This window comes from Ovis aries, chromosome 12 (genome assembly GCF_016772045.2).
Source record: "Ovis aries strain OAR_USU_Benz2616 breed Rambouillet chromosome 12, ARS-UI_Ramb_v3.0, whole genome shotgun sequence".
NCBI classification, from domain to species: domain Eukaryota; kingdom Metazoa; phylum Chordata; class Mammalia; order Artiodactyla; family Bovidae; genus Ovis; species Ovis aries.
The window spans coordinates 28,181,527-28,205,642 of NC_056065.1; the positions used below are offsets into that span (position 1 = coordinate 28,181,527).

At 53.2% G+C, this 24,116-nt stretch overlaps 2 protein-coding genes across 3 annotated transcripts in view; both read right to left on the reverse strand.

Moving 5' to 3' along the window:
• Nucleotides 1-16,814, reverse strand: part of TMEM63A (transmembrane protein 63A) — a 37,019-nt gene extending 20,205 nt beyond the window's left edge. Inside the window, exons 1-7 of one of the 2 annotated variants that reach the window (XM_060396053.1) lie at nt 16,495-16,814; nt 12,482-12,650; nt 10,469-10,668; nt 7,997-8,076; nt 5,799-5,862; nt 4,792-4,829; nt 320-462 (exon numbers count right to left, since the gene is read on the reverse strand). In XM_060396053.1, the coding sequence (XP_060252036.1) occupies nt 320-462; nt 4,792-4,829; nt 5,799-5,862; nt 7,997-8,076; nt 10,469-10,654 (511 nt within the window). In that variant the 5' untranslated portion in view covers nt 10,655-10,668; nt 12,482-12,650; nt 16,495-16,814. Of the gene's footprint in view, nt 1-319; nt 463-4,791; nt 4,830-5,798; nt 5,863-7,996; nt 8,077-10,468; nt 10,669-12,481; nt 12,651-15,917; nt 15,977-16,494 lie in introns of those variants that run through there. The other variant, XM_004013629.5, reaches the window with a different exon arrangement.
• A 1,442-nt stretch (nt 16,815-18,256) lies between these two features.
• On the reverse strand, nt 18,257-21,599 carry LOC101111566 (left-right determination factor 2). The gene is made up of 4 exons (XM_004013630.5): nt 21,291-21,599; nt 19,816-20,062; nt 19,376-19,618; nt 18,257-19,075 (listed from the first exon to the last, which is right to left on the reverse strand). The coding sequence occupies exons 1-4, from the start codon at nt 21,538-21,540 to the stop codon at nt 18,712-18,714; spliced, it is 1,104 nt and encodes a 367-aa protein (XP_004013679.2). The 5' UTR covers nt 21,541-21,599; the 3' UTR covers nt 18,257-18,711.
• Nucleotides 21,600-24,116: the final 2,517 nt, after the last annotated feature.

Sequence of the window (24,116 nt, forward strand, 5' to 3'; positions counted from 1 at the left end):
TCTTCCAGATCCACTAACTGTGGCCACCTGATTTGGGTGGCGGCAGGAAGCTATAAAACACACTCTGAAAGCTCTGATCTTACAGATTTTGAGGTCTTCCTCCTACTTAGATATTAGAGTCCCCAGCTCTTGGCCCAGGTTTGGGGTGGATTCTCCACCAGATCTTTAATCAAATGGGCCAGTTCAGAAAGTCACCCTGAGACCTTCTCACATCTGAGTTCAGCAGGAATCCCGGGGCTCTGACCCAGCACCATGAGCCCTTTCCCCAGGACTGATGCTCTGCCCGGGGCCCAACGCAGGCAAGACGAGGAGTCCTTACCCAGCAAGTCCCCTGAGAGGTTGACGGGCAGGATGATGCACAGGGACAAGCAGCTGACCACCACCAGCAGGAAGATGATGTGTCTCTGGAAGGACAGGTAGTGGATGGCGTCCTCCCCACACCACTCCAGGATCTGGTCATCGCTGGCCAAGACACACACAGAATCCTAATGAGTAGTGGTACCGGGCCAGGCCCTTGGGCCCTCTCGCAGATTATCCCATATAATCCTCACGACCATCTAGGAGGTAAGTCCCAATTTGACTACCATATTACATGTGGGGAAACAGGAACAGAAAAATCACATTAACTTCTGCAATCTGGGACTTCCCTAGCGGTCCAGTGGCTAAGACTCCATGCTCCCGATGCAGGGGGCCCGGGTTTGATCCCTGGTCAGAAAACTAAATCCTACATGCCACAGCTAAGGCCTAGCACAGTCAAGTAAACAATAAACATTTTTGAAAAATAAACCTTTTACAATCACCCAGCCTGTAACAGCAGAGCGACGACGTGGACTCCAGAGCCTGCCTCTCAGCCTCCACCCCGTTCTCCTGGATGAAAGAACCTGCACCAGTCCACTCACTGTCTCTAGAAACATCTGTGCCTGCATTTGTATGGGAGTGAGGCGTGTAAGTACAATTATCCCTCGGCCCTTTCCTGCATCCATGAATAAGCGGAGCCACTGACCAGAGGGCTGCTGGGAATCTTCTGAGCAAAGCTGTGCGTGTCAGGCTCACAGCCCCCACCCTTTCTCCCGTCTCCCTCAGACAAACTGGGCAAGAGAGGTGAGGTCACTGCTTCAGACATTGCAAGGCTCTGTCCACCCGACCAGCTCTGCTTCCTCCCTGTGTCCCTGCTGTGGCCCCAGAGGTGGGGAGCGGAGGCAACCTGCTCCACCCCTTCCCACCCTCAGTGCTATATCTGGAGGCTCTGGGTCATCCGGGCACTCAGAAAATTAAAATTCTGGTTTCTGACAGCCAGACTTTCCTGTTACGGAGGGAGAAGGCATGGGGGGTATCTCTTGTTCCTGACATGAAGGTACCCTGAGGGTCTTGGTCTCAGAAGTCCAGGAAAGCACCGCACTGGGAAGAAGGAACTCAGGGAGGGACTACCCTGGTGGTCCAGAGGTTAAGAATCTGCCTTCCGATGCAGGCGACTGTGAGTGCAATCCCTGGCAGGGGAACGAAGACCCCACAGGCTGTGGAACAACTAAGCCCACAGGCTACAACCAGAGAAGCCCATACGCTGAGACAAGAGAAGCCTGGGCGCCACCATGAAGATCCAGTGCAGCCGAAAGGAAAGGAGGAAAGAGCTCAAGTAAGGAAGCGCTTCAGCAAATTGCCACCATATGCTGGATCATAGAAAAAGCACGAGAGTTCCAGAAAAACATCTACTTCTGCTTTATCGACTACACCAAAGCCTTTGACTGGGTGTATCACAACAAACTGAAAAATTCTTCAAGAGCTGGGAATACCAGACCACCTTACCTGCCTCCTAAGAAACCCGTATGCAGGTCAAGAAGCCATAGTTAGAACCGGACATGGAACAACAGACTGGTTCCTAATCGGGAAAGGAGTGTGTCAAGGCTGTATATTGTCACCCTGCTTGTTTAACTTATAGGCAAAGTATACCATGCAAAATGCCAGGCTGGATGAAGCACAAGCTAGAATCAAGATTGCTGGGAGAAATATCAATAACCTCAGATATGTAGATGACACCACCCTTATGCAGAAAGCAAAGAGGAACTAATTAAAGAGCCGCTTGATGAAAGTGAAAGAGGAGAGTGAAAAAGCTGGCTTAAAATGAAGACCATGGCATCTGGTCCCAACACTTCATAGCAAATAGACGGGGAAACAATGGAAACAGTGACAGACTTTATTTTCTTGGGCTACAAAATCACTGCAGATGGTGATGGCAGCCATGAAATTAAAAGACACTCCTTGGAAGAAAAGCTATAAATAACCTAGGCAGCATATTAAAAAGTAGAGACATTACTTTGCCAACAAAGGTCCATCTAGTCAAAGCTATGGTTTTTCCAGTAGTCATGCATGGATGTGAGAGTTTGACTATGAAGAAAGCTGAGTGCTGAAGAATTGATCCTTTTGAACTGTGGTGTTGGAGAAGACTCTTGAGAGTCCCTTGGACTGCAAAGAGATCAAACCAGTCAATCTTAAAGGAAATCAGTCCTGAATATTCATTGGAAGGACTGATGCTAAAACTGAAGCTCCAGTACTTTGACCACCTGATGCGAAGAACTGACTCATTAGAAAAGACCCTGATGCTGGGAAAGATTAAAGGCAGGAGGAGAAGGGGACGACAGAGGATGAGATGGCTGGATGGCATCATCGACTCCATAGACATGAATTTGAGCAAGCTCTGGGAGATGGTGATGGACAGGGAGGCCTGATGTGCTGCAGTCCATGGGGTCGCCAAGAGTCAGACATGACTGAGCAACTGAACTGAACAGGATAAAAAGGCAGGTCTGAAAGGTGTGGTGAATGGTGTGGTGAGTGGGCTCTGCAGCCACACAGACAGACCACAGTTGAATCCAGCTAACCCCCCTCCAGAGAGGGTCATGGGAACCACGGGAGGCTAGGGCCTAAAGTGGAGAGGCCACTACCTGCTGACTATCTGGCCACTCAGCAGGCACACAAGGGGCAGTGAGGATCAAGGCCTGATGCCTGCCTGGCACTGGGTGGGGATGCTTGCTAAGATCCCTCCTTTTTACTGCCTAACTGGAGGTAAAACGCTGCAACTGATTACACTGTGTTCACTTCTAAATAAACTACCAGAATGCATACACTTTGCCATAACATGTGCTTACCCAGCAAATACTTGGCCACATGATCGGAAGAACAGACTCACTGGAAAAGACCTGATGCTGGGAAAGACTGAGGGCAGGAGGAGACGGGGGTGACAGAGGACAAGATGGGTGGATGGTATCACTGACTCAATGGACATGAGTTTGAGCAACCTCCAAAAGACAGTAAAGGACAGGGAAGCCTGGTGTGCTGCAGTCCATGGGGTCAGAGTCAGACACAACCTAGCGACTAAGCAACAAATAGCATTAATATGACAAAGCAGAATGCACAGCTGTATAGGTTACAGCCCCACTCAGTGAGAGGCGAGGTCTACGCTGGAGGGGGACATGCAAAGATGGAAACCATAGGGGTGGAATCCAGGGCAAACTGTAAGCAGCCTTTTCCAGTCACCATGAAGATAATGAGTCAAAATTTCTGTTCTGCCCCACCCGATCCAGGCGGAGAGTTGGGGCCACAGTCTGGGGTGGGGATCACCTGAGCCACAACCAGCAGTGATATGGACAGTGGCGGGGCAGAAAGCGCGCCAGAGGTAGGTACCTTTCAGAGGCAGGGCTAGGGGTGGCTTAAATGTCTTCTCACTGATTCTTTTCTGACTGTGATAGACTTACTACACAGAGTGTGACAACTTCCAATGCAAAGAAGAAACACTGACATGATTTCATAATGGGCAGGGATGGGAGAGGCTAGCAAATCCACCCTTCCTGACCTCAGTCCTCTCCTCCCCGCCAGAAACCTCTCCCCCTGCTTCCTCTGGCTTCAGAACAGACTTCTGCTTTATTCTGCACAGACTGCCTCCTGCCAGTTCCCCTGGGAACAAGCCTTAGCAACCTCGGCTCTTTATAACATGGTCTCACACATATGAATGCACCTGAATTAGGCAGAGCTGCTGTTGCGCTCAGTCTTTTTGTGTGTGTGAGGGCAGGGAGAGTACAAATGCTTTACAATGTTGTGTTTCTTAGCTTAGTTGAGAAAAATGAAGGCCAAAGAGAAGGGTGCCAGAGAGAAGGATTTACCCAATGTCCTGGAAGTACCCACATTTCATCAGTTCTAAGATAACCTTTTCATTTTTCAACACCTCTGAAATGCGGTGGGATCATAGCTGATCACAGCGTTAATAGAAAGCATTTTCTCATTCTTGGTGCTGTGTAAAATAGTGTGCACCTTACAACAGTGATCTCTCAGATGGGACAGAACACACCACAGGCAGCAGAGCCGAGCCTCATATCATGACTCTGCCAATCACATGCTACGCAGCTAACTGGGCCCCAAGCACCTCTTTCTCTCCAAGGGGTCCAGGTTTTGAAAAACAGCTAACTTTTAACCAAACGAGCTGAATATATTAAACAATCATTATTTCTCCATTGTTCACCAATTCAAAGACATGTGATGCTGCCTAGAAGAGCTTCCATGCAAATATATCAGTGATAAATAGTAAGCAGACAGAATTACTGCCTAAAGCAAAAAATTAGATTTAATTAGCTTGCATAGAGGCTGCCTGGGCCACTTTAATTCTCTGCCCCTACATACTGCTTTGGGCCTGAAAAGTATCTAAGAGACTCCAGCTCAGGATCAGCACCTTGGCTCTCTCCTCCTGACTGGACCCAAACAAACCCACCCAAACAAGACATCCCCAGCCACCCACGCTGTACTCACTGCAGGCGGAAGATTGCGGTCAGCCAGGAGCAACATCCCTGGGAATGGAGAACACGGGTTAGCTTCCAATAATCTCTGTTTTTCGGAGGCAGATATAATCATCAGCTTTGACACTAAGCAACAATCTAACTTCCTGTTTTATATAAAAACAAACAAACAAACAACAACTGCTTCTGTCCCCAATTCAGCAAGCAACACTCTTGTTCAAATGCGACAGAGTCTGCGTGCTCCCAGTCCCTTGTAATGTGCGTCCTGGGCCTGAACATCTTGGGAAAACCTCTCAAGTTTTGACAATTTGTGGAATTATACAGGCTCCTGGGTCAAGCGGTGAAATTCAAATCAAGAGCTGATGAAAGTTCAGCGCCACTCTGGAGAAGTCGATGAGGGCTTCTGTTCATTTCAAAATGACTGAATGAGATGCAAGACAAAGCCAAGGAAACAAGCCTGCTTAACTGGCCAGTTCCCTGGAGGGGGGTTTAGAGAGGGACAGGGTGTCATGGGTGTTATTGTCCAAAACATTTCTTAAACTTAGCTCGCCTTAAAGTTGGACTGTCACCCAGCTGGGAAAGACAAATATTGGCTTGTCATTCATTCGCCAGTTACTTAGGACCTACTGGGTGTCAGGAGATGGGGAACAGAGCTGGACAAGACTTGGTTCCTGCCTGCAGCTGACTCATAAACCAGCAGGTAAGTTAACAATTAACTGTCACACAAAGTCATAAATATGGTAACACAGACAAGTGCTATAGCCTTGCGCCCGAGAATCAGCCAAGTCTCCTGATCCTGGGTCACTCAGCCGCCATCTGTGCCATAGTAATCCTCAAGTTCAGGTGCCTCTGTCAAAGCAGAGAAGCGCTGTCACCAGCACTTGCCACTCAAGGTCAAGGGTTAGCAAAGTTAGCAGCTCACCAGGAGTACAACTGCCCTCTCCCTGCCAGTTCATTCCTGCCCATCCATGCAAAGCCCCGCCTCCCAGCCACAACCACACCAGCCCCTTAAATACCAACCAGCTCGCTTTCAAAGTCCTGCTGCCCTGAAGAGGAAGACGACAGTCTCCGGAATCTGGACTCACTAGAAACACAAAGGGGAAAAATGACAGATCATTATTTAAAAAATTTTAAAACTTGTGTCTAGTATCTTGCTCCCTCTTGGAGCTCAGGACCAAAGCTACTAGCCTTCATAAAACTATAGGCAAAGACACTGACCACTGCAAGGAATGGTGAGACATGAAACTCTGCTATGTGGGATGAAGAACAGGGGGCCAGGGTGTCAATGGACCATCCTGTGTTTCACCCCCTTGAACCTCAGCCCTGTGACTGATATAGATAAAGTGACTTCAAAGCGTTGCCTGTTTACAATATATTTCTCAACATAGCAAGTAAAACTTGAAATACTATCTTATTAAATCTAAGACAGCTCTGGTTATAAATGGCACAATTATTTTTTGACTCACTAAGAAGGAAAGGATGCTATCAGTTAAATTATGACCACCATTGATAACAGGTTGCACCTAATTTCATAGATGAGGAAATGTCCAAAACATGTATTTTGGACTTGACAAATTGGGGCATTTTACATTGTTGATTTGGGCACATCCTTTCTTCTGAGTAACCCATAAAAGCTTCCCATGCACTGCCAATTTGAGGTGTTTGCAACATGCTAAGTTTTGTTTCTCTCTGTTTTCCTGTACCCGGCTTCACTAACCCACTTCTAATGGCACAAGGCCTGGTGAAACTCAACTGTCAAATCCTGTCCAAAGAACTGCCTTATGTGACCTTCACAGTAACCCTCCAGGCAAGAAAGGGCCAGAGGAAATGATCCAGTGAGCTCAAGTTCAGGGTCCCGACCAAGATGACACAGCCACAGAGGTGGGAGTGTCTCCTGATTTCCAAGCGCTCTATTCTGCTGTAGTACTCAGTAGTACTGATGGCTCAGGTGGCCGAGAATCTGCCTGCAACGCAGGAGACCCCGTTTCAATCCCTGGGTTGGGAAGATCCCCTGGAGAAGGGAATGGCAACCCACTCCAGTTCTTGCCTGGAGAATCCCATGGACAGAGAAGCCTGGTGAGCTATATGGGATGCCTGCTTTCTTCCTTGCCTTGAGCATTTCCAAGTGCATCCATGGGATTGCAAAGAGTCGGACACAACTGGGCAACTAAGCACACACGCACGCATGCACTCAGTCCTCCTAAGGGTGACCGCGCCAAAAATGTACCAGGCGTTTCAAAAGTTCCCCTAAATGGCCCAAGGCTCACATACAGCTGAAGCAAGAGGCCCCGAAGCCTAGCCCTGGGCTTCTGCAAAACCAGAGTGGAGACTGTGGGGAAAGAAGGTGCATCGATAGACAACCCCCATCGACCCTCCTGCACAGACCATATTTCAACACAGGAGCCACCTGTGGAGCAAGAGTGGGGGCCTGCCTGGGGAAGCCCTGGGGAGGCTGGGGACAGGGAGCCTGGGCCTGTCCTTGTTTCTCCACTCACTTCCTATTTCGGCATCTGACACAAAATCCTGGGGTGAGGGGGAGCAGCTGGAGCTGGAAATTCCAGTTGTGCAGACCTAGAACTCTTTCTCCCTGTTGAGGTGACATGCGCAGAGAGCCAGTAGAGCACAAGGTGGAGGTGGAAGGCCCTGAGTCCCGGCCATGGCAGTCTGTGCTCTGACCCAGGCCCTCTGAAGCTGGTGGATTCAGACCACGGGTGGACCCTGCCCCGGGGACGGGAGCAGCTCGCCTGCAGCCCTGCTGCCCTTCCCAACATGGCTCTCTTCGTCCCCAGCCCCGAATTAATTAATCTCAAAGAAGATGCACTTGGAAATGCTCAAGGCAAGGAAGAAAGCAGGCATCCTTCTTCGATGATGAAAGCCTGAATTATCTGAAGCAACTGGATTCCTTCTGTAGTCTGAAGCGGAAGGTTCACGGCCACAGCCAGCTCCAAGCCCCAAGGGAGAGCTGAGCATGTGGGCCCTGGTTTTCTCACCACCACAAAGAAGGTACTGAGGCCAAATTCACGGGTCTGCGGTAAAGAGCAGAGACAACAGCTTCTGGTACAGGCCTGGCAGACATACTAATGAGCACCATCTAACATGGGCATCACATGTGGGCTATGCCTGGTGGGCTTCACAAGCCCCTCCCAGCCTCTTGTGCTCACTCTCCCCATCCCCCCACCTACACACACACACACACTTGAAATAATGAGTCTTTTTACCTGTTTCCTTCTGACACCAGGGCAATGCGGCCATAATCCCAGAATTTTCTTCTTATGATGGAAAATATCACTATTAAAGACTAAAAGTAGAAGAGAAACCAAGTAAAATCTTACTGGATGGCTTCTAATTAGAAGAGACCGCTGTTTTCAGGGCAAAGGCACCTGCTTAGACTCAGGAGAGCTAGAGGACCAGAGGAGGTGCTGAGCTGCCCGAGGCCACACAGCTCCAGAGCTCGACATTGCGCCCACCCCCTTCACCAGCCCCCATCCCCATCAGTGCTGACACTGAGCTTGCCTTGGTGGCCTCCCGGCCAAGCTCCCAGGGCCTATCCTTTGCTCTCAAGGCAGCACTGGCAGCCACAACCTTCCTCAGCCCTGGTCTGCCTGCAAGGTCCCCTGAGTAGGGAGGCCCTATCAGCACCCCTGGGACCAGCTCCCGCCCTCACATCAGGTTGCATTTTTAATCACAGAACCATGATAGCAGGCTGAGCTAGAAGTGGTCAGATCTCTACCTTGAGTTCGGTTCTCCAGGAGGCAAGCCCTGGGGACATCTGGCACAGAGCACGTGGAGGCAACACCCACCAAAGGCCCAGTGCTAGCTGGCTTGGCTTCCACAAGCCAGGGCCATCCACAGCCCTGCATGCCCAATGGCAATGGAAGGGGTTGGACTCAAGTCTAACCCCGTTTACGCTCTAAAAACCCGTGGATTCTAGACTGTCTCCTCCCTTCCTTTGCAGGTCCTCTGCCCTACTCCTGCCTCTCTCCCCACCCTGGATAGGCTCCCCCCCCTTCAAAATCCAGGGAGGTAGAAAGACACATTTTAATCAGCATATCCCCAAGTGCCCTGGTCAGGGACTGTGGTTTTTAAATGTGGGTTTTGGACTCCAGAGTGGCTAAGTTCCAGCTGAATTTTCGCAAGGTGAAGGTGGAAGTTGGTGATATAGTTTCAAGGGCAGGTGAGTCTCATCATCAGAAAAATATGAAAGCCGCTCAATGAGTGCCAGCCCTCTGCCCTGGCTGCTGCCTTGGCTCAAGTGGGGTAGATGTTTCCCACGCCTTGATGTCTTTCAGGCTCCTCTGGCTCCAATCCCCAAATCTTCCTGCAATAAAAATGTACCCCACCAGCACACTCCAACAGAGAGTGACTCTCTCTTCTCATCAAATCCTGCTCAAGACAGACCCACCCCAGCCTGTGTTTCCTGACTTGTGTCCTTGGCCCAGACTCTCCCCTCCCTGAAGACGCTGGATAACAGCTCCAGACGGACCCTCCTCCATTAACCCCACCAACCCTGAAATCCATCACCACACTCCTGCCTACTCCCCCCACCCAACCACGCCTGGTAGACAGGACTGTTCTCAACCTATGAATGGGTTTTGGCCCCAAGAGGTAGGTTACTTGACACTTAAGAGCCCTTTATGGTAAAAGCAACATGAGTAGCACACAGGTTTCCATATCTGCCAATAGAAGATCAACAATGTAGCAAAGCTCTAATGTAACAATTTAGACCTTAATCCTAGGGAAGAAAACGGAAAGAGGAGTAAAAACTCCCTCTCTTCCTATGAACATTTTTCCTACAAGTAAACTTGGGTTGGATAGCCGCCTCCTTTAGGGCACAGGGCCCTCAAGTGACTTAGCATGCACTTTAGGCTACCCTAACTCCCCTCTCCCAGGTTCCCACCCAAGCCTAGCCTCTGGTCCAAAGCAGTCCAAGGGGTCCATTCCCTCCACCCCTTCTTACCTTGGTTACCCAGATGGTCTCCATTACATGTGAGGAGAAGGCGACAAGAGAGACCAACCATCCCATGGACACTTTTGAAAAGAAGGTGCCCTAGCCCCCCAGTAAATCACACCTAGCAAGTCTGAGCCAGTCTAGGGGGGAAGATGGCATATTTCAAATTGGGTGATGGTGGTGGGGGTCTTTAGGAACAAGGAGGTCTGAATTAACAAAAGTCCACTGTGAGGAGTGGTGCTAATAAGGTGTACTTGCCTTCCCCCAATTCTCTCCTTTTCCCCACATCTGATTCTCTAAAGGCCCAAGGACCCCAGCGGAGAACAAGGGTGACATCTATAAACTGGGAATTGCAGCTTCTCTAATTCTCATCCACACTCTCCAGTCACATCTCTCATCCCAGCAGACTGACCCTTCCTAAGGGCCTTAGACACATGATGGGCTGACAACTTGGTAACAATGATAATAAACAAAAGAGCAGTAATGTACATTCTTCACATGCTTCGCCTTATTTAACCTTCTCCAAGAATCTCTGAGATAAGAATTATTACCTCCCTTTCACAGAGCAGAAACCTGAGACCCCAGGAAGCTATGTGATATGCCCAAGGTGACAGCCTGGAAGCAGAACTGGGACTTAAACCCAGGGATGTCTGGCTCCTCATCTGAGTTTCCCAGAAAACCCTGTGGCGGGGGAGGGGGTTAGTGCGAAACAAATAACTGATGTGATCCCCGGGGGTCTCACCAGGAAGCAGCTGACATCTATGAACAGGACAGTGGGGATGCCCCCGAAGGTGACCCCCTGGAGCACGGTGCTGTTTTTGGCCGAGTTGTAGCAGTAGGAATCATTGGGCTGGTCCCCGATGCCCAGCCGCTCGCGGATGGCCACTGTTCTGGACTGCCACAGCTCCAGGAAAGGGGAGTCGGTCATCACGCTGGTCCTCCCTGGAGAAGGAGACCCAACAGAGAGTCAGGGCACCAACTCTCCCGTGGTTTCTGCAGCCAGCGCTGGCAGAGCCAAGGGCGGGTGTCTCCACCAGGGGCTGCCGGGGCACAGGGATCCGGTAGAGGCAGACACCAGCCCTGAGTGCCCGGCAGAGTCTACAGAGAATAGCTCCATTGTAGATGTAGCCCAAGGGTCAGATGGACGGAGCAGATGGCTCATCTAAGACACAGCTGGCTGCCTCCCCAGGGGCAGGGATGAACAGGACGAAAGGGAAGGACAGGAGCCTGCCTAAAGGGTGCCAAGTTCCTCCAGCCTCAGGGATGACTGTCAGGAAGTCATTCCTGTGGGATGAGGGGCGGGAGTGGTCCTGGGAGCCCTGGAGTGCAGGCAGGGGACAGGATGGGGCAGAGGAATCAACAGAGGAGGAAGAGTGTCCAAATGCAACAACTGCTGATCATCTGAGCCATGGACAAGAGCTCAAGAGATGTCAGGCTGGGAATTCAGAGATAGGCCCACACCATACACTTGGAAACTGAGGCTCAGGGCCTTAAGAGTTCCATTAAGATTAAAGAGCTGGTCAGGGCAGAGTCGAGCCTCAGACCCAGCCTCCTGGGTCTCAGATGCCAGTTCCCTTTCTGCTCTGCCACATTCCCTCTGCAGCTGACTACCCACACCTGTTTGGTGAGAGATTAAAAAGCAGAGAAGGAGACTTCCCTCGTGGCCCAGTAGATAAGAATCCACCTTACAATGCAGGGGATGTGAGCTCCATCCCTGGTCAGGAAACTAAGATCCCACATGCCCTGGAGCCCGTGCACCACACCCAGAGAATCCCTGTGCCGTGATGAAGATCCCACATGATGCAACTAAGACCCAATGCAGCCAAATAAAGAGGTTTTTAAAAGAGAGAAAGATTTGGGGAAAAAAGAAAAAAAAAAAGCCAGGGAAAGAGCAGCAGAGAGAAGGAGACAGAGAAGGCAAAGGGGGAGGAGGACAGGGCCCTAAGCCTCTTCAGGGACCCCTGAGTCACCCACTGTGCATCACTGGAGCACTCCCCAGGCTCTGCCCTCTCATTCTTGCACTCCTGGCCTTTCTGGAAGGTCCAGCATTTCCAAAGCAAATATTTCTCCAGGCTAGTTGTTGACCTTTCCTTTCAGAGACGCCTGGTAACCGCAGGTGAAACTAATGGAAATCTCCAAACTCCTAAGGCCCCAGTGTTAGTGCCCAGGTTCTGACCTGCTTTCACACTGTCTGCAGCTGAGGAGCCTGGAAAAATGCTCAGCATCCCTTCCTCTCAAGGTCCTATGTCCTTAAATCTAGTTAGACTAGATTCCCAGGGGACTTTGGCTAAGTCTGGTCTTCCTACCTGTTAGAGGGGCAAAAATCTGGGAGGCAAGAAACGGTACAAAGAACAGACAGATATTTGTACTATGCAGTAATACAGTCTGGGTGTGTGTTGGGGAGCCAGTGATTTCCAATTCTGGCCACTGGGACGGCTCTTTTGGGACAATCTCATGCACACAGGACAGGAAGTGCAGGAGGCATGGGGGAGGCAGTAGGTCCGGGGGCATGGGAGGACTCCCCGAGAGGCCAAGTCATTCTGTCATCCCTATTAGAGACTTGGCAGTGGCTGGAGGGTGTGATGGCAGAGCCACGGAGTTGCTGGCCCTGCGCAGAGTCACAAAAGCTGCCTCTGGGAAACAGATGGTCTTAGTTTCTCTCCTTTAAACCCCACCCAGTGGCACCGCCCCAATGCAACACCCAGCCTGACGCTGGCTGGCGAAGGCCTGCCCCTCCTTCCTGTCCCACGCTTACCAGATGCTGGGGAAGGAAGTGTGGATGTGTCCCCTGGAGAGGGCCTCAGTTGGCGCTGGCAAAGGCAGCGGTGGCCCTGGCCGCCTCCCAAGCTGCCTCAGGTCCGCTGCTCATTTCCTGCTGGGCTTTCCTGATAGAGGTCATGGGGCACCAGCCTTTGCAGACTTCCCTGAAGGAACACAGGAGACAACCAGAGTCACGTGGGAGCTGTCCTTTTCCCAGGCCGGGTGCTCTGGCGTGAAACCCTTCAGCACACTTCCCCTGCACTCACACCTGCCTGGTGTCTCGGAACTCAAACACGCGTCCAGAGCCTACGGTTCTTCCCAATGGGCTCCCTCCTGTCCTGGCTCTCTCTCCAAGCACCTAGTGCTATAAAGGGGCCACCCTCCTCTGTGCACCCTGGTCTCTCCTCTCTCCTCCCTAACATCACCTGAAGCTCCAGCCTCTCTTGTCCGAGGGCTCAAGGCCCTGGTGAGCCCCGGGCACTGGGACTCCTCCCACAGAAGCACTGGGAGCTGTGGGCTCTGGGAAGACGGAGTCCAGGACCCCACACAGGCCCCAAGGGTAGCTGGGAAGGCTTCTCCAGGTCCCCCAAAGACTAGAATCAGGAAAAAAAAAAAAAAAGAATGCAACAGAACCAACAAGGAAGCCCTGAATAGTGAAGTGGGGGAAAAAATATCCCCATAAAATGGTCACAGAGGGAGCATTGTCAAGGGCAAGAGGCGCTGCTGCGGTGGGGGGTGTGGTGGGGGGCGCCTCACCAATTCTGCTTTGTGTGGAGCTTTGAGAGAGCAGAGGCCTAATGGGAGGCAGGGACCTACGCTCCTCCCCATCTTTTCCACCCCAGTCACGCCACTAAGTCAAACAGGCTCCCCCTGTGGTTTAACAAGGTTTGATAAGAAGGACTCGGTGAGGTCAGCCAGCCAGCCTGGGAGGAAACCTCAGGACTCTTCAGAGGTGGCCTGTCCCCTCTGCGCCTTCCAGGTGTGGGCATGGCTTTGGGGGGCCTCAGTGACTCTCAGACCTTTCTGCTTAGTTGAGGTCTGTCTCCACCTGTTACAAGTCTGCAAGACTGCGGAAACATCACAGTCCCTCCAGGACCAGCCCCCTGCATCCTCATCCTCCCCAACCGGCATGCTGAGAGGGCAGCTGGCAACATACTGACCACAGGGTGGCCCCCCCAGGCTCAGGAGGAGCAGGAGGGGGAGAAAAGGAGACTCAGCTGGTGGCGACTGGGAGAGAGCTGGCTTAGTGGCTGAAAGACTGATAGTGCTGGGCAGGGGCCAAACCAGCAATTAGGCCCTGTGGCCATGGGTGCCCTGCCTGGTCATGTTCAGTCATCCCATATTTGTCAGATACACATTATGGATGCCTGGTCTTATCCATCCCTTCTCTAGGGAGCTCTCTGCTCATCATCTCATTCAGGAAAGCCAAGATATACTGCTGAGGCCCTGGGGTCAGGTGAGCAGCAGGTGACTCAGGACTTAAAGTTCAACCCACGTACACCCCAGAGTCTGGTTGTGGCAAGGGGACAGAGGGCTCAATGTGATGGCCATTCCACAAACTGCCAAAGAAGTCAGCCACCCATGCTAACCCCCTGCCCATCCAAGCTGGCAGCTGCTGGCCCCTGTAGCACACCAGAAGATCTCTGTTCCTCCCTGCCACAAACAGGAGCAGAGTGTGTGAGCATCATCAGCTCTTGCAAATTCAGGGTATTTTTATCATCAAATCTTCTGACTTTGTTACTACGATGGCAGGACGACAAACAGTTCCAGGCCCTCTGCCATAAGAGAAGACTCTGATGTTCTAGACGGCAGGTTGCAAACTTCTCCTTAAAGCCCCACCAAACAGGGTCCAGGAACCTGGACAACCATTCACCTCCCAGACACCAGCAGTGGGGGACTAGGGAAATGGCTCAGAGTTCCACTGCAGTGGCCTGAAGCCCTGAGCAGACTCTGAAGTGAGGCTCCCAGCACCATGTGGCTTCACCACTCCATGCCTTGGCTTCCTTCTCTGTGAAATGGAGACAATGATGTGCTTCCTGCAGGGTGAGAGTGGGAGGCAATGCCCATAAAGCATTGAACCCTCACAGGCACTCCAAATCTGCTTTTAAGTCACCTCTCCAGACAATGGGAAACATGATAGCAAAACCCCATCTGACATTTTTCCCGTTAGAGTACAATGAACACCCAAGGGAGATCTTTGCCCATAAACTAAACAAATAAGAGGTGAAGTGAAGTGAAAGTTGCTTAGTTGAGTCTGACTCTTTGTGACCCCAGGCTCCTCTGTCCATGGGAGTCTCTAGACCAGAATACTAGAGTGGGTAGCCATTCCCTTCTCCAGGGGATCTTCCAACCCAGGGATCGAACCCACGTCTCCCGCATTACAGGTGGATTCTTTACCATCTGAGCTACCAGGGAAGCCCAGACAAGAGGTGTGTGAAGGCAGAAAGAAGCCTCTCCTTCTGTATACTCCACCTCAAGATAGCAGCAGACTCAGGACTCTCCGACAGGGGTCAGAGGAGGGAAGTAGAAAGGCAAGCATGGAGTAGGAGAGGGGAAATACGGGTTGTTTCTCCAATAAGAGATGACCTGGAGTCTTTCCTCATCCCCAGCAACAGTCCACAACTCTGCTTGAGCCAGGGCCCAAGAAGGTCCTCAGGATGCCCCCACACACAGCCCCTTTGTACACACTAGGCCTGGACTGGTGAGCACAATCCACTGGCTTAACCTCAAACCTTCCACACTTTAGGGGCTGGATACCGTCACACAACTTCAGCTCAGAAGGAAGCAAAGGGGGTTAAGGGTGTAATTTTGTATACCCCTGTGGTCTCCTGTTTTTCAGAACACCGACTGAGCTGAAAGAGAGGCCACCCCAGAGTCTCAGGTAGCCAGGCTTATCAGGTACTGGAACCTCTACGGTTTTGGTTTCTTAGCAGAGCTCTCTTCTTCCCCCTATCCTCCAAAACCCCTAGCTTCCCTCCTCAGGACTCCAGAGAGTGGTTTCTACCTTCCCATGGGCAGATACTCGGCCCCTACCCAGGCCGGCCTCGCATAGAGAAAAAACAGCCCCTGGGCTGAGATCCCCGGGCTAGGCTGGGAGGTCGATTCCAGCTGACAAATCCCCAGAGAGAGGGTGGGAAGAGAAAGGGATTAGCCTTAAAAGCGAAAAGTTGGAGCCTTGGATTGGGAAGTTGCGTAAAGCCATCAGGCGCGGCGCTGGAAGCGAGGCGCGAGGTCTGCGCAGCCCGGGGACAGACACCCTCCTCCCAGCCACTCGGTCACCCCTGCTCCGGAGTTGGGGCTGCGGAGGCAAGAGGCCCGCACGCCGGAACCAGACACTAGACGTGGCACCCTGGCGTAGACCCCGGGTCCTGCCTGTCTCGGGGAAAGGAAGAAGGCGTCATCCCCCCCTCTCAACGCCCCTTCCCCTTTACCTGCGGAGGCGGCGGCGGCGCAGCGACCCGGGCAGACCAGAAGTTGCCTGGCTCCACCTGGTCGGGCGGGGCTGAGTCCTGACCACTTAAAAGTTATAAAGTGAAACTCCCCGCTCTCCTGCACATGCGCAGAGCCGCGTCCACGGCTTGCCCAATTTGCAGCTACGCCCGAGTGGGTGTCAGCTCTGCCGCCGCCTCCCGCCCCCGGCGCCGTGCGCCCCTGGGCGATCCCCCGTCCAGGCCCGGCGCGGGGCCACTGCTCAGTGCGCTCAGCTCCTCCCTGCAGTCTGCAGGCCCCGTTCCGGCCAGCTCGTGTCCTGGGACCGAGGAGAGTGCCGCCAGGGCTGATTCCCCTCCCCGGCCCCCCGACGCGTCCCCCTTTCCCCGACAGACACCTTGGGGCGCCCCAGGCCTAGTACAGGGTGATCACATCCGTGGGAGGCGGGGGCAGCGCATGGGCGAAAGTTCTTGATTTTTCTGTAGTGCACTGAATTTCCTAGACCAGCTTTTAGGCCCCCCTGTATCGGGGCGGAGTGGGGTCGGGGGGGTAGGGAAATCGGGTAGGCTCAGCCCGCACCTCGGCTCCACGTAGTCCGTCGTCACCTGGTTCCCAGCGCGGAAGACTACGGCTCCGCTATCTTTCTGAATAGCCTGACAGTGAAAGCCCTGGGGCCGGCGGCGGGGGAGGGGCCGCGGGGGGTTCCTGCGTTTGGCCCCAGATAGAAGTCGCAGTGTTTTCGGCGGTGCCCCGGAGCCAAAGCCGGAACTGCCAATTCCGGGCCGCCAGGGTCACCGTTCTAGCCCAGCTCGCTGAGCTCTGGGTCCCAGAGAGTTCCCTATGAGCGGCAGCCCCCGCAGTTGGACTGTAAGCTCCCCGAGGGCGCTGGGGTGTGCTCTGGGCAACACACAGGTTGGCGTTCAATGAGGACAGCGCCCCCAGTGAAACCGAAGAGCACAGCCCGCCGGCTGCAGCAGTCTGCCCTCCTCCGCAGGCCTCCGTTTCCGCAGGAGGTTGGACCAAAGCTTTCTCTCAGGTCCCTTCCAGCACTAAAAATCTGTGAATGCTGAACAGCTCCGCACTCAGTACCCGCACAGCTTTGCAGGGCTCTGGCCCTCTTCCATTTCTGGGCTTTCATCTTTTGTTGTCGTGGTAAATGTATTCACCTTATCTCCCTCCCCAGCCAGCCTGGGGATCTCTGGAGGGAGCCTGCCGGGGGTGTCTTCTGCTCTAGCAGTGCTTTTCTGACCCATTTGCTGGCTTGCTCCTTCTCCCCAACCCCCAGTCACTAGTTATTTCCAGAGTTTGCCCTTGACGTCTGTGCTCAACACAGCCCTTGGCCTACCCGTAAGCGCCTGGCCATCTCTCCTCCTGCGGTTCCCTCCAGCGGCCAAGGAACCCACAACTGACTTCCAGCAGGTGCCTGCGTGTGGCCACTGGGCTTCCCCCTGGCGCCTCAGACGGACTCTGTCCACTCTCTTCCCCGCATATCCTCCACCTTGCGTCTTTATTCTTCCCCTTCCTCAATGAATGCAGCCACCCCTGATCTGTGCTGTGGGGTCCAGGGAAGTGTAAGGTTCTAACCCCAGTGATTACATTGGTGGAGACACTGAAAAGAAAAGTTAGGATCCTTGATTTCAGAGAGGGAAGGTATTTCTAAATTGAGTTTCAGTAGGTCGTTTCAAAATCAAGAGGTTAGACAGATCAACATGTGAGGTGAGATAACCATAGCCCCACTATGTATCAGGCAGCATGTGGAGTGCTTATAAACACTACTTCCTTAAATTTCCAGTAGAAGTACAGAGAAGTCAAGGATTGTTCCTATCTGATAGAGAAGAAAATGGAAATTTAGAGGATGTAGAATTTACAGTTAATTTGAGCTGTAAAGATAAGCAAGGAATCCAAGACAACCATGTCCAAGGCCTGAACCCTGTATCAAACTCAGTTTAAAGCCAGTGTAATCTTGGCATTCCAAAATCTTACATCAGCATTTTATCACTTGCTCCCTTTATCTGCCCTCAAATCTAAAGGAGTGATTCACATTCTTGTAGATGATGATTTTAATCACAGATTTTAAAAATTTTGTATCAATTAGAATTGAAATAAAGCCCACTCCCTGTGCCCAGAGAAGTAAAAATAGCAACAGCAATGACAAAAAAAAGTTCTGCCTCAATCTTCAGAGGACAGGCACATTAGAATCAATGCATTCCAATTCTAGCATCCTGTATCACTTAATTGAGACCTTGAACAAGTCTTTGAAAGTCTTTTCCTTAGTTTTCTAATCTGGTTGACCTAATTCCTATAGAACTTTCTGTTCTCTCACAATTTGCAGGGTTCTGGGTAAAACAGAATAAAATGTATTTTATTTGTTTCTTGCAGAATACCCTTATTATTTGAGTTAGGTATGCACAACTTCTATTTACTATAGATTTTTAAGCCCAGAGCAGCAACTGTGTCTCCCAGCCATACCACAGAGCTCAGCCCACGTCCAATAAGAGGACAAGGAAACAGTGACAAATTGGGGTTTCTCTTCTTAGGTTACAAAATCTACACAGGTAAGTGCTTAGGATACAGTGCAGTGAAAAAATGTCGAGGAGAGAAGATTGGGCAGGGGCTCCCAGTATCCAGGGAGTCTTGTTCCTGAGAAACAAAAATCAGAAGGCGAGCTAACTGGTCAGAACTCAGTATGAAGCGCAGAGCATGTGCCACCATCAGCTCAGTCATCCCCATCTCTTCTGGCACCCGGAACAGTTTCAACACACACAAGCCAAGTCCTTCGATGACTATACCCCACACCTACGGCTCCAACTTCCTTGGCACAAGCACCCCGTCCCAGGCACAGCTGCATGTCTGCACCCTCATGTTGGGCAGGCTGACCACTTGGGGCTGGAGTCGGCCTCCCTCCTGGATGCTGACAATCATGGGCAGTGAGGTCGTCTCCGAGGCGATGCACTGTCGAGGCCCCAGAAAAGGCCACTTGAAGGTCAGGGACTCTGGGGGCTGCTGGCAGGTGCCCACACACTCATAGGTCAGGAAGCCTGGGGGCTCCAGGACCCAGTTCTCAGCCCACTTCATCCCCTGCAGGTCAATGTACGTCTCCTGGCGGCAGCAGCGGGTGCCCTCGGTCACCGGTGCCTTAGGATCACAGTTTCCCTGAGCTCTGTGGGGAGCAAAGAGAGGCAGAGTCAGAGGTCAGCTGAGAGGGCAGGGGTCATGGGGCCCAGGGTGAGACCTAGTGGCACACCTGGAAAGATTTATGATCTATCTCTTTATTATGTTCAAAATGTTGGATATTTGTCATAAGGATGGATAACCAGAAATAACCCCCAAAATAATAATTAGAGCTGACATTACTCCCAAGAGTGGAAGGAGATATTTTATATATTCATTCATTCCCACAGCACCCTGTAAAGTTGCCCGTTTCAAAATAGGTTCCCCCGCAGTGGCCCACAGCACCTACCCGTAGTCCCTGAGGTCCAGGGTGTGCAGCTCCAGCTGGGGCTCCCCCTGCCGGCCGCTCGACGGCCCCTGGGGGGCGAAGCGGACCAGCCTGTGGGCGCTGGAGGCCAGCGGGCCCAGGTGCTCCCGCTGCACCAACACCTGCAGGAGCAGCGGCTGCCGGGGGCTGCCCAGCTGCTGCCAGAAGTTCACCGCCTCGGTCACGTCCAGGGCCTTCCAGCCGCTCTCGTGGATGGACACCAGCCTGCGACACCGCACGGAGGGAGACACAGGCCCGCGCTCAGGCGTGGGGACTGGGACTGCCCGGGGTGGCCCCGGGGGCGGCACCTCTCCTACCCGCTCCCGCGTGTCCCCGCCGGGACCGAGCCGCCCCTCCTCCCGCCCCGGGCCCAGCCTTTCTTCCCTCCCCCGGGCCCCACACCGCAGCCGCGACCTCCGCACCTGGAGTCGATGAGGGCGGTGCGGTTGGAGCCGTCGTCGCGGACGTGCAGCCACTGCACGGTGACCCGGGCGCGGTCGCTGCGCGGGAAGAGGCGCTCGTGTCTGCGGAGGGCGGCCCTGGGGACCGGCTCCTGGAAGAGACGCAGCACGGCCTGCACCAGCTCGCTGCGGGGCGGCAGACGCTGCTCCATGTGGAACACCAGCAAATGCGAGGACGTCTCGGATGCCAGGAACCTGCCGACCACCTCTGGGGACAGGAGCGGAGTCAGCGGGGCCCCTCCGAGCACAAGGCGAGCTCTGAGGATGCAGGGCTCAGGGCGAGCGAACAGGGTTTCCCCAGGAATCCCCAGGGAGAGTTTGGAGGCTGGGAAACTGATGGGCCAGGCCAGAAACAGAGCACCTCCACTCCCCAAGCAGGCTCTCCAAAACCATCATCTGGGGTTGGGGCTTGTGTACTAGTGGTGACCCCCCCTCACCACTAGTGAGGGGAGGGCCAGCTTTGGGATACTGAGCAAGGGCTGGGACTCTGAGTGAAGACCGCAGACCTGCAGGCTTCTTTAGGCAAAGGCCAGGAGTGGGAATGGAGGGTGGAAGGCTGAGGACCTGCCAGTGAAAATCTACAGTCACCAGCTGAAACCCACTTTTCCTAAGAGGCAGAGAAAGAGCTCTGAATTTACTTTCATTTCCCTGCCTGGTGAGGGGACTCTTGCCAGTGAAAAGGAACAGGGGCAATTTTTGTGGAATTACCAAGCCCTGAGGGAAATGGTGAGGTCAGGCACAACACGCTCTTCAGAGGCCCCAGCAATCCGTCCCCAGCACCCCAGGTTGGCAGTGCGATCACCTGATCAGCCAGTCCCATGGCTGCCAGCAGTCACCCTGCTGAGGTGTCCAGCACCGGCCTCCTCGTCTCCCCAGGCGCCTGGCCTGGTCTATCTGTGGGTGTCGAGGAGGTGAGCCCCAGCCCTGGGGAAGTGAGAGGCTGCCATAGGACTCAGACCTGGTACCTTCCATCTCATGAGAATACTCACAACTTTGGGAAGTAGTCAAAGCTAATTTAATGTCATTTCAAGAAACACAAGAGTTGTTGGGAGACTTGTCCAAAAACAAATATCAGAGCTGAAAACTGAACGCACAGGTCCATTCTCTCTAAGGCAACACTCTGCGGAGGCCAGCCTCTTTGTCCCCTAGCACAAAGGCACCTTGACCATCTGTCTTCTCTTCTCTAACTTTTTTCTTTCCACTTTGCTTCCTGCCCCATGATTCCCTGTTCTTGCCTTGGCTTTGTCAGCCAGTCCAGCCGGCCCTGCTCCTCCTGGCCCTGAGAGGCGGGGTCCTCAGTGCAGACAGAGACCAGAAGCCCAGGCCCATCGTCCTCACAGGCCATGGTCCCCCCTCACCACCCTGTGGACCCTGCACCCCAGACAGCTACCACCACCACCACGAGGACTAGGCTGCAGCAGGAGGGCGGGCCTCACCTCGGAAGTTCTGGCTGAACCTCTTCCCCCGGGAGCGCGCCCCGTGGCCACGCTGCAGCAGGGCCACGTATTGGGCCCTCACGTGGGCGGGGATGACCAGCCCCTCCACGGCGGCCTTGTCCATGATGGGGACCTCGCTGAGGTGCAGCTGCTGCAGCAGGCTGTCCAGGATCCGCTCCTCAGTCAGGGCCGCCCCAGGGCCAGCCTGGGGCAGCACCCAGAGGGCCCAGCAGAGCCACAGGGGCCGCATGGCGCTGCTGGGGAGAAGGAGGTGCAGAGTAGACGTGTCCCCGGATGAGGCTCCAGGAGGGTCCCAGCAGTGGGGTGTGCTGAGAGCCAGGCTGGGCCAGCTTTATAGCAGCCCTGGGCTGGGCCAGGATGGTGGGAGGGGGGAGAGGCTGGGAGGAAGGGAGGTCACACCCCTCAGACCTCCTGGGAGCTCAGCATCCAGACAGGTCCCTGAGCCCGAGGAGGGGGCTGTCTAGACTGTGAACAGATGGTATTATTGTGGTCAGGTGCCTCTACCTTGGCCGGGGTTGCTGGACCAGTTAAATTAAAAAGCTTGTTTCCTGAAGAAGAGGCAAGGATCTCTATGTGCTTTCTTCCCTTTCCCTCAGTCACAGAGCAAACTCCAGTCCCTGGTGTGGACTGAGAGTCCTGATTCTTGCTACAGCTACTCTGTGTGCACACCAACACCTTGGCTTTCTGGCTAAGGACCGATTCTGCCTACAAGGATGAGCATCTAAGCCTGGTGCTCAAAGGACTCCTGGGGGCTGCTGAGCTCCTGGGCTGTCCACAATTAGAAAACCCAATGTTTTTCCCAGTGCTTAGGGGGGAAGGGGTGACCTTCCTAGACAAGAGAGCCTGAGGTAATTTATTACCAATGGGATTTTGTCCAATAAGGAACCTCATCCTCTCCTTCTCCCTGGCTGTTCACAGATTCAGAGATTGGAGTTGAAAAACCATCCTGCCTGTTCCCTCCTCCAATTTTTGAGCTAAGAAAACCAAGGCTCAGAGAGGCAACAATACCCCTGGCTCACAACAGTTAATGATGGATGCCTGCATGAAGTCAAGTCTGATTCCTAGCCCACAGCTCTTCCACAACCTCCAGCTGTTTCCAGCCAGAGTCCTTGTTCAATCCTCTGAAGCAGCCAAGTGGACTCAACCCAGGTGACCCGGGCTCGGTGTGGGTAGGGGGCATGTCCTTCAATTTCCTGAAGCTTCACCAAATGAATGTGGATTTGCATGGTAGAGGAGTTTTAGTGGGGAAGTAAAACAACTGGGCAATCAGCCAGGAGGTAGGGCTGTCAGATAAAATACAGAACACAATTTGGGACATACTTTAGCACATCATTTGTTGTTTATCTGAAATTCAAATTTCACCTTTCACCAGGAGTCCCATATTTTTAATTGCTAAATCTGGTAACCCTGGCCAGAGGCCAAAGAGAAAAAGAAAAAGCCAGTGTGGATTGGGAGACTTCTGACAATGGGCTGATTAGCCGTCAGGCAGGGAGGGCAGCCCCCACCCTTTGTCATGCAGAAGGAGGAGCCCGGCTTCCCCCGCTTCCACTCTCTCCTGTGTCTGGCCCAATACCCTGCCAGGGCAGGTTGGCTGGAGATGCTTTAGTGGCCCCTGAGGTAGATCTTCTGTCTGGAAGGAGGAAAGGGGCCAAGGGAATAGAGGGTTTGGGCTTTCCTGGTGGCTCAGATGGTGGTAAAGAATCTGCTTGCAATGTGGGAGACCCAGGTTTGATCTCTGGGTCAGGAAGAGTCCCTGGAGAAGGGCATACTCCAGTATTCTTGCGTGGAGAATTCCATGCACAGAGGAACCTGGCGAGCTACAGTGCATGGAGCCGCAAGAGTTGGTCACAACTGAGCAGCTGACACTTTTACTTTCACCCCGTTGAAGGACCAATTTGGACCTTGCCCAGAGCTGAGGTTAGGATGGAGGGCAATGGGCCGGCCTTCTTGAGATGGGGGCCGCAGACCTGGCCCCCAGAGAGTCCTGGAAAGATGGATGACAGGGACTGAGGCAGGAGGGCAGGTAAGAAGCAGGGCCAGGTGCCCACGACCACCCTCCTATCTCTTACAGGCTGGTTTTGTCCAGACTGCCCACTGAAGGCTGTGAGAAAATGTGAGGTCAGAGGTCATCCTGCAGACTCTGCAGATGGGGACAAACTGGACCAGAGCCTAGGCTTGGAACCAAAGGGAGCTGTGAGGTCAGTGAAGATTGGAGTCTGATTGTGGGTTCGCTTCTGGATTAGAGCCCAGCATCTGAGGGGAAAGGGACTCCTATCCCCTTCCTGATGAGGGAGGCACTGCTGTGGTGCTCCAGAAACACCCCGAGCCCCAGCCCCAGATGCCCTGGGCTGCCCCAATCCTGCACCCATCAGCCTACCAACCCAAGACCTGGGGGACCATGTGGTTCCTTGGGGTCTCCAGACATGACCCTGGGTGGGCAGTGGGCCGTCCTTGTCCCCCGAAGAAACTTGGCCTCGGTGTCAGCTGGGCCAGCACTTCCCAGGGGTTCCCTGGGCTCAGGAGGGGTGCGGACAGGGAAGGACTAAGAACCCAGGTTTCGGTTCATCCACACCTTCCAGCGGAGGGTGGGTCCTTGCTGTGCCACTCATCAACTGTGTGGCCTTAGATGGGTTTTCTACCCACTTCAACATGGGAATAATGTACTTTTCTTATTCCAGCTGCACCGCACAGCTTGTGGGATCTTAGTTCCCTGACCAGGGATTGAGCCCAGACCCTCGGCAGTTACAGTGCCAAGTCCTAACTACTGGATCTCCAGGGAATTCCCAATACTGAAATATGTTTTTT

Excerpts from the sequence above, each read along its gene's own strand:
- LOC101111566 (XM_004013630.5), bottom strand. The coding sequence starts at position 21,540 with ATGCGGCCCCTGTGGCTCTGCTGGGCCCTCTGGGTGCTGCCCCAGGCT. Across the intron at positions 20,063-21,290 it reads GTTCAGCCAGAACTTCCGAG|AGGTGGTCGGCAGGTTCCTG; the intron begins GTGAGGCCCGCC and ends TCCTGTCCCCAG. Across the intron at positions 19,619-19,815 it reads ACCGCCCTCATCGACTCCAG|GCTGGTGTCCATCCACGAGA; the intron begins GTGCGGAGGTCG and ends GCGGTGTCGCAG.